Here is a 16,302-nt window from a genome sequence, read left to right as displayed (position 1 = left end):
AGTTTAACTGTCTGCATAAACCTAGTAATAATACTTTTATGTGGATTATTCTATGGGTTTTTAGGTAGCCTTCTATAACAATATATATTATATAATTGATTATAAGGACAAATAATCAATTTCATTTGAGTCGTCGGGGAGAATAGAACTGTGAGGCAGTGAAAGGAACGCTGGAGAGTCAGGAGAACCGCGCGCATATTGTCTGTGAGCTCAGTATAAAGAGACGCAGTGTTGCCTCTTTTTTCTCACATTAACTGCAGGCATCAGTTTAGGAGTAAACCACACGTCGGGAATAGGCTACAGTGCTTTTACGTGACCGAGGACCGTTTTTCTTTGGGGTTTCGCGTGTTTTACTCCTTTTCTTTGAAGTCTTTTGTTCTTTACCGTTACGAATATGAAGGAAAGGAGAAATACGCAGCCGTTGGTGGTGAGATGTAAACTGGTTCTTGTTGGCGATGTTCAATGCGGAAAAACGGCGATTTTGCAAGTCCTCGCGAAGGATTGCTATCCAGAGGTATGCTAATATTTGCAATACTGACATATTAAGATACAAATCGTATATGTTCTGCAGAGCATCCATATTGATTTAGTAGATGCCTCTGTGGGTTTGATAACCCTAAGAAATGTTTTTGGAAAGTTAGGAATGCATTCTAATTGATAATGGATTAATTTCCGCTTCAGCTAGAGGCTGCTATAGCTGCTACACGATGCGCATTTCCAATAATTCAGTTTTCACGTTGGATTATATCAACTTTTCTACTGTACGCTTCTGATCATCATATTGCATGTGCTTATATACACCATATATAATCATGCCTAATTTCCCCATCATTCATTTAAATAGTTCATTTGTCCACTTTTTCCACTTTTTTTTCTATTCCATGCGTATAGAGACAGAAATTATTTACTGCATAATTGCTTATTCGACTAGCCTACCAATTAGATACACTCACATTTGTACTATTTTCACATTAGAGAGCTTCCTTTCATGTAGGTCCTAATTATGAAACGATAAATTCCATCAGTAGTAGCAGGGATGAGGTTATGTTGCTTCTCTCCGTAGACTTATGTGCCCACGGTGTTTGAGAACTACACCGCGTGTCTGGAACTGGAGGAACAGCGCGTCGAGCTCAGTCTGTGGGACACATCAGGTAACAACACCCTTCATGCTATATCATCCCTCCTTTCTCTCCATCCTATATCCTCTCCTCTAACTATCTCACCCGCTATATGACCTGCGTCACAGTGGCCTGAAGTATTCGCTCTCAGGGCCGGCCTTTAGCTCTTTCTTTTGACTGTGTTGAACATTGATACATTACTGACATGACTTACTATATCATAGCAACGCCTGAAAGCACAGCACACCCAGTCTTATTATGTGGCAGCACAAATTGATGTATGTGTAGTGTGTACGACGTCATAGAATCCTGCCCGTGTAGCCTACTGACACTAGCCTCCTCCGGAACCCCCATCCTTTCCATGTAATTGAACTTTTCCAGAGATAGCAAACTTGATTTAAAGTCTCAACTAATTATACATTGATTACCTGAATCAGGTGAGCGAGTTAAGGGCTACAACAACATTTTTAAATGTCTGGGGGTCCCCGAGGAGAGGTTTTAAAACCACTGGCCTACTATATGTTGTGCTAACTGAGTAGTGTACCCTGTGGCCTCCAGTATGTTATGATGCTAACTACATTGTATGTTAGGCTAACTGAGTGCAGCATGGGGTCATGGTGTTGGTGTAAAACCTCCCCAGGGCCCTCCACTGTAAAACCACTGACCTGAAAACAAACGGCTAACTGATAACCTTGATATACCCTGCCAAGCTGCACCTGTTCATATCCCCCCTCACACTGCTGCCCTCCCTCCCAGATACACACACACACACACACACACACACACACACACACACACACACACACACACACACACACACACACACACACACACCGCCCTCCCTCCCTCCCTGACACACATCATGATGATCCACACATCTAGCCTATATACAGTACCTAGATCTCATTATATACACAGATCTCATTCTATACTCCCCCTATTCTAGATATACAGATTCCACTGTAGGCTACTCTAGATATACAGATTCCACTGTAGGCTACTCTAGATATACAGATACCACTGTAGGCTACTCTAGATATACAGATACCACTGTAGGGTACTCTAGATATACTGATACCACTGTAGGCTACTCTAGATATACTGATACCACTGTAGGCTACTCTAGATATACAGATACCACTGTAGGCTACTCTAGATATACAGATGCCACTGTAGGGTACTCTAGATATACAGATACCACTGTAGGCTACTCTAGATATACAGATACCACTGTAGGCTACTCTAGATATACAGATACCACTGTAGGCTACTCTAGATATACAGATACCACTGTAGGCTACTCTAGATATACAGATACCACTGTAGGCTACTCTAGATATACAGATGCCACTGTAGGCTACTCTAGATATACAGATGCCACTGTAGGCTACTCTAGATATACAGATGCCACTGTAGGCTACTCTAGATATACAGATGCCACTGTAGGGTACTCTAGATATACAGATGCCACTGTAGGGTACTCTAGATATACAGATGCCACTGTAGGGTACTCTAGATATACAGATACCACTGTAGGCTACTCTAGATATGTGTTAGCTCCAGTGGGTCAGGAAGGCTTATTATTAGCAGAATCAGTATGGTTTGGCCATCAGCATACTGTAACAACTTAATGTTACCTTAATGTTATTTACATAGAGCATGATGATCAACCTATAGCCTATATCTTATTCCATACTCAGATACCCTACTCTAGATATGTGTCTGTTGGCTACAGTAGGCCAGTATGGCTGAGCCTGTGATTATTAATATGTATTAGTACCCTTTGGCTGCATTCATAGTGGATATTGTAAATCCTTTGTATAAGAGACCCACTTGGAGCCTATTTAAAGTCATGTTTACCACCGCCATCGTCGTCCACTCTGCATGTGTTGTCCCCATGAACAGAATGAAACGTAAAAATAGTGAATGTAATTTGTTTCAGTGCAAATCTCTGGCTCTTTTTTAATCCGAGCCCTGGCCTCTGATCTGATTGGTCGGACTGAGTGGCACAGTGCCCGTTGATGGGCAGAGGGCAGAAGGAGGGAGGTGTTAGTGGGAAGAGCCAGTGGATTTGGCAGAGGGAGGTATCAGGAGGTTTTTGGAGCAGATGAGAAACTCAGTGAGATATGGTAGTTATGTAGCAGTCTATGACCTGCATTTCAACCACCCAAACACTGAAATCATGGCTAAAGCGACTTTAAAAACTATTCTAAGGTGCTACTGCACATCAAGTCCCCCTTTTAAAAATACCTGCCAAAATCCAAATGAATCCTTATGAGGCTATTGACGCACCTGTGCATAATAAAGATAATTAAAAAATCAATGCATGGGCTGTGTTGCAATCCATCACATCGTGCTTACACTACCGGTCAAAAGTTTTAGAACACCTACTCATTCAAGGGTTTTTCTTTATTTTCTTTTATCTGGGCGCGAACCCGGAGTCTCTGGTGGCACAGCTCGCGCTGTGGATGCAGTGTCCTAGACCACTGCACCACCCGGGAGGCCCTGTTTTTTTATTTTTTTTTTTTTTTTATTTTTTATTATACTATTTTCTACATTTTAGAATTACAACTATGAAATAACACATTTGGAATAATGTAGTAATCAAAAAAGTTTTAAACAAATCAAAATATATTTTATATCTGAGATTCTTCAGATAGCCACCCTTTGCCTTGATGACAGCTTTGAACACTATTGGCATTCTCTCAACCAGCTTCACATGGAATGCTTTTCCAACAGTCTTGAAGGAGTTCCCACATCTGCTGAGCAATTGTTGGCTAATTTTCCTTCGCTCTGCGATCCGACTCATCCCAAACCATCTCAATTTGGTTGAGTTCGGGGGATTGTGGAGACCAGGTCATCTGGTGCAGCACTCCATCACTCCCCTTCTTGGTAAAATAGAAAGATGAGACTCTCACAAACATGATGGTGTTCTCCGGATCGGCTGAAGGCAACCCAAACAATTGAATGGAAGTATGGAGGTAGTATTGTGGCAACAAAAATAAGGGGTTAAACATCTGTCCCCCACGCCCCCCAAAAAACATTTTCCTGATCTTTCTTATATCTCCTAGATATAAGACAGACTCTTCAAAATCTTATTCGTTATGATATATTTTTTAAATTCTTTTTTTGCACTTTATGAATGTGTTTTTCAATGCGTTTCTATGGGTTTTAGTAGTAAAGGCAAACTTAAATATTTGATCAAATAATTGTTAATTATTTTTTGAATACCTACTAAAATTAAAAAGCTAAATTATCCATGGTATGAACATGTCAACACAAATCCATATGCTAGCTTTGTAGAACCCCCCCAACGACTTAGACTTTTAAAAAATCATCAAAGAAAATGACCGTCTGTTCTCTCTTTCTCTCCCCCGCCCTCACTCTCCCGCCCTTGCTCTCCCCCACTTTCTCTTTCCATCCCCCTCTTCTTTGTCTCTTTGTGACTGACAGCAGCCAGTGTCCATATTGAAAGCAAAATATCCGCCAGATAACTAACATACTGTATGGTCATGGTCGTGACAGGCAGTTCTGCCTATCTGATGGTCATCATGCCTCATGCATGCCACAGATTGACCCCATAACTGTAATATGTTAGAATTGTATGAATTACTGTTCTAGTAGTTATATTTCTATGCCAGCCTGATGCTCTCTCACTGAGTGAGTCTCTCCTCATTAGTTATGCTCCTCACCATTGATTGGACTGATCTCATCATTGGGTTTCGTGGCAGCTCTCTCCGACGGGTTCTCTGGGATTTACTGGCTAAAATCAATCCGCTGGTTTTAATCAGTACACTTGCCCGTTCGGCATGCAAGAGAGAGAGAGGGGTGGAAGAGGGACTGGGTCTGCCTGACACTTAGCTCCACACACACACACACACACACACACACACACACACACACACACACACACACACACACACACACACACACACACACACACACACACACACACACACACATATATACATACACATACACACACACACACACACACACATATATACATACACATACACATACACACACACATACACATACACACACACACACACACACACACATACACACACACATACACACACACACACACATATATATACACACACACACACACATACACACACACATACACACACACACACACACACACACACACATACACACACACATACACACACACACACACACACACACACATACACACACACATACACACACACACACACACACAGAGTGGCTGAAACTCATGAAAAGTAAATGATGATCTACAATGTTTGGTGTTAGATTGTTTCAGAGTGATTGAGGGTCTTTCAAATGGACTTTCTGATACCAGGCTTTGTACTGTCAAGATATATTATAAGATGATTAGGCTAACCTGTTTGATAAATACATTACATTGATATATGCATCTATATTACAGTCCACAGACATTTAGCTGATGAGACAATCTGCATTATGCTAGTAAAACATTCCAAGACCATTAAGAAATTATAGGAAATATCAACCGATTCTATTCATGTATTATAACACATTCTTAGTGAAGCAGGGGATATGGGGAACGAGTCAGGGATTGGGTGAATCCCATTGCAATTCAGGAAGTAAACTGAAATACCTATTCTCATTGAACATGAATTGGAATTTCAGTTTGGATAGGCAACTGACTGAATTTAAATGGAATTGACCCCAACTCTGAAATGTGTCAAGGCTTGCTCCTGTGATGTCAGGGTGGATACTAATCATTTCCAATGGAAATTGGATGGGCATGGGTTGTTTTAGGATTGGATGGGCATGGGTTGTTTTTACGATTCCCAAACTGTTTTGTTGTTGTAAGATAGTTATCAGCCCAGCAGATTGCAGCCCTTAGGGGTGGATATGTCATGTTAGTTACATCCCAAAACCCAGTGAGTCATCCCAGCTCTCAGTCTGCATCATTAATCTGCCTGACCTTCGGAATGCCCTCTTTTCCTCTTTCTAAATGAATTGTAGGGTAATGACGTGGATTATTAGGCAGGACCATGAAGGAACTCACTCTTTGATTAATATAAAACACCCCAAAGTAGACTGCGTCTCTGCCCCTCCCCCACCTGGATGTATGACAAAGCATCCAAATATTCACACTAGTATGTATACCTTTTAGAATTTATGCCCAATGCGTTTGCTTAGTAGTAGGCTAGTGTGGATATTGGGACAGGCCAGTCCAATTCCACTATCCCTTCGTCCTTCCATCCCACTTCCACAATACTGGCCCACATTCCACCTCGACACACCGCTTCAGGTGGTAGTGGTGATTGAGTCCAGCCCCAGCCATGACAGGAATGGTGATACCGTTTTAGTTCTTTTCTTTTTTCTCTTTTTTTCTTTCTACTGAATCCTCCCCGTCTGTGTTTCATGCATCGGGAAGTATCCATCTGTAAGCGGGGAAAGAGGGAGGAGCAGAGTGGAGGAGAGGAAAGTGAAGTTGTGAGCGAGAGAGAACATGTGGCTCGTAGTTAGGATCTGTGCTTTCAGTGGTGTGTCGGCTCTCTCACAACGTCTGGAGAAAAGTTCACCATCTCAAGGAACAACATTAATATATAGCAATCTTCTGATAGGTGGAAAATCAGACATCCTGAGAGCTCCACTGTACAGCGTGTTGTATGGCTGTGGTGGCATCGTCCGCCTGTAGCAGAGGAGAAGCCTGTGAAAGAGCGGAGGAAAAGTGCTGCTTCTATGAAGAATTAATGGTAGTGGAGACCTGACTGTGATCTGCCACTGACAGCCACACTCCTTCCCTCCATCCATCCATCCCCCCCTCCCTCCTACAGCTACTGGGGGACAGGATACCTAGGCCATCGCTCAGCGGCTAACAAAGTCTTGCTACATATACAAGATCTGTGTTCAAAGCCCAGTTGGTCATAACAGCAGGTCATTCCTAAGGACATGTGTGTGTGTCACCCCCCCCCTCTCGCTCATACCTCCTCTGCTGAGTAATTTGCCCGTATTTCATTGAAATGGCTCCCCAGCCACCTGTTTGCATCCTGTCTATCGATCTCTGCATTTAAATCAGTGGTCATTTAATGCAGAGTCACACGCTGGGCTCCTCGGTCCGTGACTGCCCTTCTCTTCCCCGACACACCCACGCCTCACACACACATACTCACCTCTTAATCTTCTTTGGGAGGCAGAGGGATGCTCGGCTAGCCACCTCCATGCAGACACTGACGGACACACTGATCATGATAATGAGAATCGGTCTTTGTCCCTGCCTTTGAACTGCCTTAATTAATTGGTCTGATATTATTCGTGTGTCTTGACTTTTCTTAATGCCATAATCTAAATTATAATATAGTAATGATAATGTAATATCTATATTTATGACACACACACACACACACATTAATTTATACTACACACACACACATCACATCTGCTGCTATCAAACTCTTAGTATGGTTGCTGAATACTGTACATTTTAATCACTTTCCCCCCCAATCTCCCTTTCCCCAAAACACATGTAAATATTGGACAATAAATTGTGCCTTCCTGTATTATACTTATGCTAAAATGTTTATTCTATTCTACTGAGCCATTTACTTTATGTCCTTATTCTTATCTTTTATTATTTCTTATTGTTGTTGCGAAGGAACCTCAAGTAAGCAGTACATTGGACGATACATGCCATGTCTCTCCTCTACATACGACTTGAAACCTAAACCGAGAGGGTTGATGGACTGTGCTACCTCCTGTGGACTAAATAGCACAAGTCGACGAGCAGGATCTGTTTGATATTGTTCCGGTAGCTCAAAGTACGTGCTCTCCGGTCACTCAATGGTCAGGAGCGAGCTGAGGAAACACCCTTACGGCGAAAGCCATAGCCTTCTCCAAAAGGCATAGCTGCGGACGGAAGCGTTTCGTGATACAACGCGCCAGTCCTATTGTTCCCGCTACAGTAGCGACACAGAACGTTAAAAGCTACTCAGATATTCTACCACAGCTTGTCATTATTCCAAACACGTCTCACAGCAGCGGGCTAATTCAATTGCACCCTTTGATAATGTGGAGAATCATTAACTATTTATGGACTGATCTATATGAACACGCGCCCATGTTCATTGTGCTCTTTTGGAGTCGGCGGTACAGTGTCGTTCTGTACATCACATTGTACATATGTTGGCTTGGATAAATGGAATATATAATGAACGGTGATGCCATCGGCTAGTGTGGTATTTATAGCCATAAGGAGAAATATAGATCAATTATACCCATTAGCTGCCCATTGGAACAAGATTATCCCTTCGAGCCTCTCGTTTTCCCTTCGATTAGACTAAGATGTGAGAATCACCTTTCACTGATGCCAAATATAACCAATAAACAAAGTGAACGAGAGACTCAAGTAACCAAGGGGTATGTGTGTGCGTGGTGTGCATGCTTGACTGTGTGTGTGTGTGTGTGTGTGTGTGTGCCCTCATACATGTGTGCAGGCGTTTTCATGCATGTGTGTGTGCCTCAACATTGTTTTAACAGAGGAATGTGTGGAGCAGGAAGCAAGGTAGGTGGGTGGGCAGTAAGGCACAGCAGTGTTTGCGGGATGTGTAAAATGATTGATTGGCAGTTGCGGCCAGCCTTTAAGGAGGGGTGGGGGGAATGCCTTATGCAGATGGAGGATTCCATGGCTGTTGCTGTGGTAACGGCAGAGGGACTGGAGGTATTGCGCTGTGCTGAGTGGGGGGAGGACAAGGAGGCGTTTAGAGGGGAGAGAGAGAGAGAGAGAGGGGGAAGTAGTTGCTTAAGGATTCCGAGCACATGAGTAGGAGCATCTGCCTGCTCTGCCGCCCCCAGCCAGCCTCACTGTTCTGTTCCACTTGCCTAATCCACTGCTAAAAAAGATCATTGTGGATTTAGTGCCGTGGTTGTCCTCATCTCCCCCTCTGAAAGACCAATAGGGGAGAGGATGAGAGGGAAAAGAGAGAGGAAAGGGACAGCATTGTACAGCTCAGCTCAGAATGAGAAGTGAAATCCCTCCGAGATAATCCCTGGTCTCTCTCTCTCTCTCTCTCTCTCTCTCTCTCTTTCTACTACACCGAACTACAGGTTGTTTGCTCTATTAAATATGATGTCTCCTTCCTGCGTTATATTTAGAAAAGAAAACAGTCTACCATATTTGACCCACGATAGTGTCTGTGGAGGTTGTTTTGACAAAGTATTTTTTTGTCTTTCATTGTAAGCTCTCCATTGAAGCATTTGCTTCATGTTGTCTTGGACCCCTGTTAACAAGTGTCTCTCCTCTCCTCTAGGTTCTCCCTACTATGACAACGTGAGGCCTCTCTGTTATAGTGACTCTGACGCAGTGCTCCTTTGTTTCGACATCAGCCGCCCAGACATTTTCGACTGTGGGCTTAAGAAGGTAATGGTCCCCATCTCTCACTTATGTCTGTTTATTTAAAACTCTGTTTATTCAGTTTTACACACATAACAAGACAACACAATAAACTGTATAAATAATATATGCAAGTAAAACATTATTATTATTATTCTTTACCTATAAAGATACTGTATTACTGATACTGTATTTTAGACAAGTTAAACACACTGGGCAGAAGGGTACAGAGGTTAAAGGGCAATCTGGATAGGGGTGGAGAAATGCAACCACTCACACTCACAGACAGTCATGGCCATAGACCATCCACTGGAACAAATGAAAGTTAAAATTTTTCTATTTTATATAATAGATAAGGCATGTGGTAATGAGGTATCAGGGTTGGAGATAAACAAAAGGAGGTTGTCAGCATATGGCGAGACTTTCTGCTCGAAGCCCGTACTGAGTATACCTTGAACAGCCTCATTAGACCACAGTGTGATGGTAAGGGGCTCGATTGCCAAAGCAAATAACAATGGGGAGAGTGGACAACCCTGTCTGGATCCGTGGTGCAAGGGAAAATAGTCAGAGAACAAGTTGTTAGTCCGTACTGAAGCCATGGGAGAGAAATAAAGACTATTTTCCCACGCAATGAATTTGGGACCAAAGCCAAATCTATAAAGGGCGGCTGTTAGGCAATCCCACTCAATGCGGTCAAAAGCTTTTTCCGCATTGAGCGAGACCACCACCTCTGGGTCCCCCAACCCTGGGGAGTACAGTATATTCATAAGGTGTCTAATATTGAAAAACAAATGCCTATTTCTCATAAAGCCAGTCTGGTCAGAGTGTATTACTTGGTGCAGCGAGCCTTCCATATGGATGTTTAAAGGCTAGGATTTTGTAATCACAGTTTAAAAGCGAGATTGGGCGATAAGGTCCACATTCCAGGGGATCTTTTTTCTTTAATAGTAATGAAATGTAAGCCTGATAAAGACTAGGTGTTTTGATGAATTAAGGCAGTCTGCAAATAATCGAGACAGGAATGGGCAAAGCAGACCGGAAAACGTCCTATAAAATTTGTTTGGAAAACCGTCAGGACCTGGTGATTTATCACTTTTCATTGAGGATACTGCAGTTGCAATCTCCTCAGGTGTAAATTCTTCTTCTTAACCGTCATGGTAGTCTGTATCAATTGAAGGTATATTCAGACCATTGAAGAATGAATCAATCAGCAAAGGGTCTTGAAGAGATTCAGAGGTTTATAGCACAGAGAAAAATTGTTTGAAATGATCATTGATCTCTTTATGTATAACTGTGGTAGCGTCAGACAGGGTCCTTATTTGTGGGATTAAACGTGATGCCTCAGATTTACGGATCTGGTGTGCAAGGAATTTACTGGCCTTGTCGCCTTGCTCATACACTCTGTATCGAGCTCGTAGGAGTAATTGTTCAGCGTGTCTGGTCAAAAGCTCGTCAAATTCAGATTGGAGTAGCTGGCGTTCTTTATATAGATCAGAGGAAGGATCTGTAGCATACTTCTCATCCAATGTAGCTCTACTGTACTTTGCTCAGGTCTCAAAGCTGCTGAGAGTGAGATTTGTTTTTGTTGGCTGTGTAAGAACTAATTTGGCCACGTAGGTTTGCTCTGAGGGACTCCCATATGGAAGAGCAGGACATACCTAGGGTTGAATTAAATTCTAGGAATAAGGTAATCACAGAAGAAATTAAATTGACAAACTCATCTGAGAGTAAAATGGAATTAAGACGCTGTTGATAACACATAGGAGGTTGCTGGGGAAACTATAGCTCAAGCACTAATGGTGAATGGTCAGAAAAAAACAGTACTCATAAGAACACCTCTGAAGTTTAGGCAGAAGTTTTTTGTCCAAAAAGAAGTCATCAATGCAGGAGTATGTTTGATGAACATGAGAAAAAAAGGAATACTGTCTATCTGTAGGGTGTAGTAAACACCAGGCATCACACATAGCATATTTCTGAAGAAAATATGAAATAAGTAGGGCACATTTAGATGGGCCTGAAGATCTTTGCAATTGCTTCAAGAACTGGGGATAACCAGTCAAGAACTGGGGATATTGTACATTTGAAGTCCCCCTAACATCAACGAATAGGAATTTAAATTGGGTATATCAGATCATAAGGTAGAATTTCAACTTATATCATCCCAATTGGGAGCATAAACATTAGCCAAAACAAGAGGGGTAGTAAACAGTTTACCAGTTACTATGACGTATCGTCCCTTAGGATCAGGAATAACCTCAGAAGCAACAAAGGGAGTAGTTTTATCAACCAAAATGGCAGCAACTCTTGATTTACTATAAAAGTTAAGAGTGGAACAGTTGACCAACCCAGTTCATGCAAATCCTAAAGTGCTCACCAGTCCTCAAGTGAGTCTCTTGTAGAAATGCTAAATGTATGTTCATACCCTTGAAATGTGTTGTTAGCCATGTGGGTTGTTAGCCACTTTGATGTTCCACAAAATGTACTTGATGGTATTATTTTGGCCACCCTGAGCACTCCCATTATACAACCCTGTCATTAGAGCATACAGTGGGAAAGCAATGAATACCCAAAAGTGCCAGGATAACTTATCTCAGAATAACAACGTACGGTGTAATATTTGGAAAAAGTACGGAAAAAGAAACTAAAAGGAAGACAGTGACAACATTAGAACTGGACAATTCAACCTCCTTCCTAGACAATACCTCCCCAAACGAGGTACAACCCTAAATAGAACATGTTTTCTTTGCACAGTATGTCTTTGGGAGTGCGGTGTTAAACCCAAACCCACAGTCCTGCCCTGCAAAGTAGCGCTCTGTGTTAGTGAATCAAGCAGCAAAACAAGAGATGGAAAATAAAAAGTTAATTCCATGTGCCAAGATATTTAGGAAAGCACCACTTGTAGGTGTATAAAATTATATTCCCAGTCGAATAACATGTTTTGATAGAGAAAATAAATAAAATGTACCAAGGCTCTCACCCAAAAACCTCAAATTTGAAGTAAGCAAATCGTATTAAAACGACCCCCAAAAGGTTTGACAATGTACAGTCAAGCCCACAAATCTACGTCTGTGCAACGTGGAAAGTTTGTGGGTATAAATGACGTTACAAATGTTCAACTTTGAAGTGAAGACTTCCCAAAAACTTGTAGCCTTTGAACATTACTGTTTACTGGGTCGAGACAAAAGGATGCGCTAAATGAATAACCAAAAATATGGGGTCAATGAGACAATATGTAAACAAATTCAATAGGTCAATGAGACAGCATGGAAACAAACAAATTACGTAAACCCTTAATAAAATGAAATAAAAATGACTGAATGCTTTTAAGGCAAGCACACTGGATGACCAAAACATTCAATCAGATCAACTCCGAACTATACAGGTATAGTACAGTTATAACTAAACATAGTTATACCATAGGTGGGCTACTTACTTACTATCCACAGTTAGCAAGCAACAGTTGCTGATCTATAAGCAAGTTCAAGACTTCTTGATGTGGCGTTGAATGTGAGCCATAACCTCCTCCGGAGAATCAAAGGTGTAGTCTTTGAAAGCCATAGACGGGCTAGGAATCGCAGTCCGCACTTCATACCAGGATGGTCCCGTAGTAGTCGATTGGCCTGCCCGAAAGTTACACGCTGCCTGGACACAGTGGGGGAGTAGTTGCGGTAGATAGAGAGGCTATGTCCTTGAAAGCTCAGAGCGATATTGCGGGCTTCTCTGAGAATCTCCATCTTCTCATGGAAAAAGTGCACTCGAAGATTAATGTCATGGGGCCTCTCACTGTCCCGGGGCTTTGGGCGCAGTGACCGGGATCACCAAACTAATATTTCGCACATTTCCCCCCTAAGCGGGCGTGAGATTGACATGCTGACTCCAGGAATATCCACCAAAGCTGTTGCCAGAGAACTGAATGTTAATTTCTCTACCATAAGCCGCCTCCAACGTCTTTTTAGAAAATATGGCAAAACGTCCAACCGGTCTCACAACCGCAGACCACTTGTAACCACGGCAGCACAGGACCTCCACATCCGGCTTCTTCACCTGCGGGATCGTCTGAGACCAGCTACCCGGACAGCTGAAGATATTGAGGAGTATTTCTGTCTGTAATAAAGTCCTTTTGTGGGGAAAAACTCATTTTGATTGGCTGGGCCTGACTCCCCATTGTGTGGGCACGGGCTCCAAAGTGGGTGGGCCTATTTCCTCCCATGGCTACGCTCTTGTCTAGTCATTTGAAATCCATAGATTAGGGACTAATTCATTTATTTCAATTGACTGATTTCCTTATATGAACTGTAACTTAATAAAATAGTTAAAATTGTTGCATGTAGCTTCATACATCATAAACTAATAAGCCAAAAGTATGTGGACATCCCTTCAAATTAGTGGATTCAGCTATTTCAACCACACCCGTTGCTGACAGGTGTATAAAAACGAGCATACAGGTATTCAATATCCATAGACAAACATTGGCAGTAGAATGGCCCATACTGAAGAGCACAGTTGCTTTAAACATGGCTCTGTCATAGGATGCCACTTTTCCAACCAGTCAGTTCATCAAATTGTTTGCTCTGCTGGAGCTGCCCCGGTCAACTGTAAGTGCTGTTATTGTTAAGTGAAAATGTCTAGAGCAACAACGGCACAGCCGCAAAGTAGTAGGCAAGCTCACAGAACGGGACCACTGAGTGCTGAAGCACATAGCACGTACAAATAGTCTGTTCTCAGTTGCTACACTCACTACTGAGTTCCAAAGAACTGTTCATTGGGAGCTTCATGAAATGAGTTTCCATGGCTGAGCAGCCGCACACAAGCCTAAGATCACCAGGTGTAATGTCAAACGTCAACTAGAGTGGTGTAGATGGTGTCCACCTACTTTTGTATGTCTCCAGCCATCAGGCTAAAATAATCTGGCTGTTATTGGGGTTTTCAAAACTTGATATTCAAAACAGAGGCTAAGTATTGCTGCTATCTAGTTTATAGCTAGTTTATGTACTTCACCAGGTCCTTTGACAACTTATGTAGGTATTCACAAGGCATCATTACATTACATTTGTAATTTGGGAGACCTATCTATAGAATTAAGAATTACAATAGTAGAGTGGAAATGAACCTTCTTATGATGTCCTAAAAGGTCAGCCACTTTGGTAAGAGAGTTTGGTCAACCAGTGCTGTGATAATATATTGTGTAAAACAATGAATTTGAAGATTATCTGCACCGTTTGTTAGCTAGCTTTAGCCAGCCAGTTTTAGAGGAATGATCAGTGTTGCCAACAACACTTCAGTGAGATCCGCTATTGGCTTGATTTGTTGCTAGAAGTCATTAATGTCGTTTTGCCGTTGATGTGATGACACACCACCAATTTTCCTTGCTGCTCGTTTTTGCCTCCCCTCTCCTGCCGAACATAACGCTCACAGCTTTCCAAGAAAACACAAATTGAGACATTTATGGTCTGTTTACATATATTTTAGTGGATATTTACTCAGAAGTTTGGTATAAAATTCATATAAACTGTATTTATAACTATACAACAGTAATTCGGGTTGACAATATTTATATTGTCAAATATCACATGCCTTGCTTTTATTTTCCTGCATAAGTAAAAGCAGGAAATGCATCACCGATGCCTCTACTGCCATTCATTCCAATTTGGAATTAATTCAGGATCTCTATCTGGACCGAACCCTAATCCTGACTTGTTCATTATCATGAGTACGTGTGAGTAAATATCTGCTCTGTTGTCTTTCCAGTGGAAGACAGAGATCCTAGATTTCTGCCCCAGCACACGCATTCTTCTAATTGGCTGTAAGACCGACCTGCGCACTGACGTCTGCACCCTGATGGAGCTGTCCAATCAGAAACAGGTCCCCATCACCCATGAGCAGGTGAGACTGAGATCGCGCCCGCACACACATACACACATTACACACACTGGGTCTATTCAGGAGGGTACGATGTTCTGATAGAGCCGTTGTATCTGTTGTATGGAACAGAACAAGGTCTCACCCATTCTCTCTTCTCTGCCCCCCTCCTACCTCAGGGTTCCTCTATGGCCAAGCAGCTAGGCGCTGAGACCTACCTGGAGTGTTCAGCATTCACCTCAGAGAAGAGTATCCACAGTGTGTTCCGGACGGCCGCTCTTGCTTGCATCAACAAGCTCCAGCCGCTCCCCAAGACCAGCCCCACCCGACGTCTCTCGAAGAGACTCCTCCACCTCCCCAGCCGCTCCGAGCTTCTCTCCTCTACCTTCAAGAAGGAGAAGACCAAGAGCTGCTCCGTCATGTGAGTGGAGACCCAGGGCGGGGGGTGTCACTCCCCTCCCACACGCTGCTCCGATTCCCCAGAACCCCTGACTGTTTGGTTCGGGGAAGGGGGGGTGTTTCATCACGATGGCTTAATCAAGAGTTGGCTCTTCTTCCATGTTGAATTCTTCCTCACCCCCCCTCAAAGTGAAATCAATTCAGAACAAGTGGACACCTTGTCCACTTTGTCCTGAAATACTCTTCAGTGCATATATCATATTTTTCAGTACTGTATCTTGGCTTTTTGATCATCAGCTAACCATCGTTCTAACTTGTTACAGTAACTGTATGCAACCATGATGGTGTGACATCACTACTATTTAGGCACATTTGTCCAAATTGGAAAATGTGCAACAAGTGACAAAGTTTAAACTTTGTGAAGAAAAAATGCCTCTCAAGAAAACGCATTGCCTATTTTTCAAAACAAATCTAGCATGAAAATATATCAGACATAACTGAACATTGTATCCCTCCTACACTGCAGAGTGGGAACTATAAGGTGTAGCAACGTGAGCAAATCAGTGG

At 42.5% G+C, this 16,302-nt stretch overlaps 1 protein-coding gene across 1 annotated transcript; it reads left to right on the top strand.

Moving 5' to 3' along the window:
- The first annotated feature begins 225 nt into the window (after positions 1–225).
- On the top strand, positions 226–16,013 carry rnd1b (Rho family GTPase 1b). Its single transcript, XM_064956085.1, has 5 exons — positions 226–514; positions 1,064–1,151; positions 9,395–9,504; positions 15,226–15,360; positions 15,516–16,013. The coding sequence occupies exons 1-5, from the start codon at positions 395–397 to the stop codon at positions 15,759–15,761; spliced, it is 699 nt and encodes a 232-aa protein (XP_064812157.1). The 5' UTR covers positions 226–394; the 3' UTR covers positions 15,762–16,013.
- Positions 16,014–16,302: the final 289 nt, after the last annotated feature.

This window comes from Oncorhynchus masou, chromosome 33 (genome assembly GCF_036934945.1).
Source record: "Oncorhynchus masou masou isolate Uvic2021 chromosome 33, UVic_Omas_1.1, whole genome shotgun sequence".
Lineage (NCBI taxonomy): Eukaryota > Metazoa > Chordata > Actinopteri > Salmoniformes > Salmonidae > Oncorhynchus > Oncorhynchus masou.
This window is presented reverse-complemented; position numbering and strand designations above follow the sequence as displayed.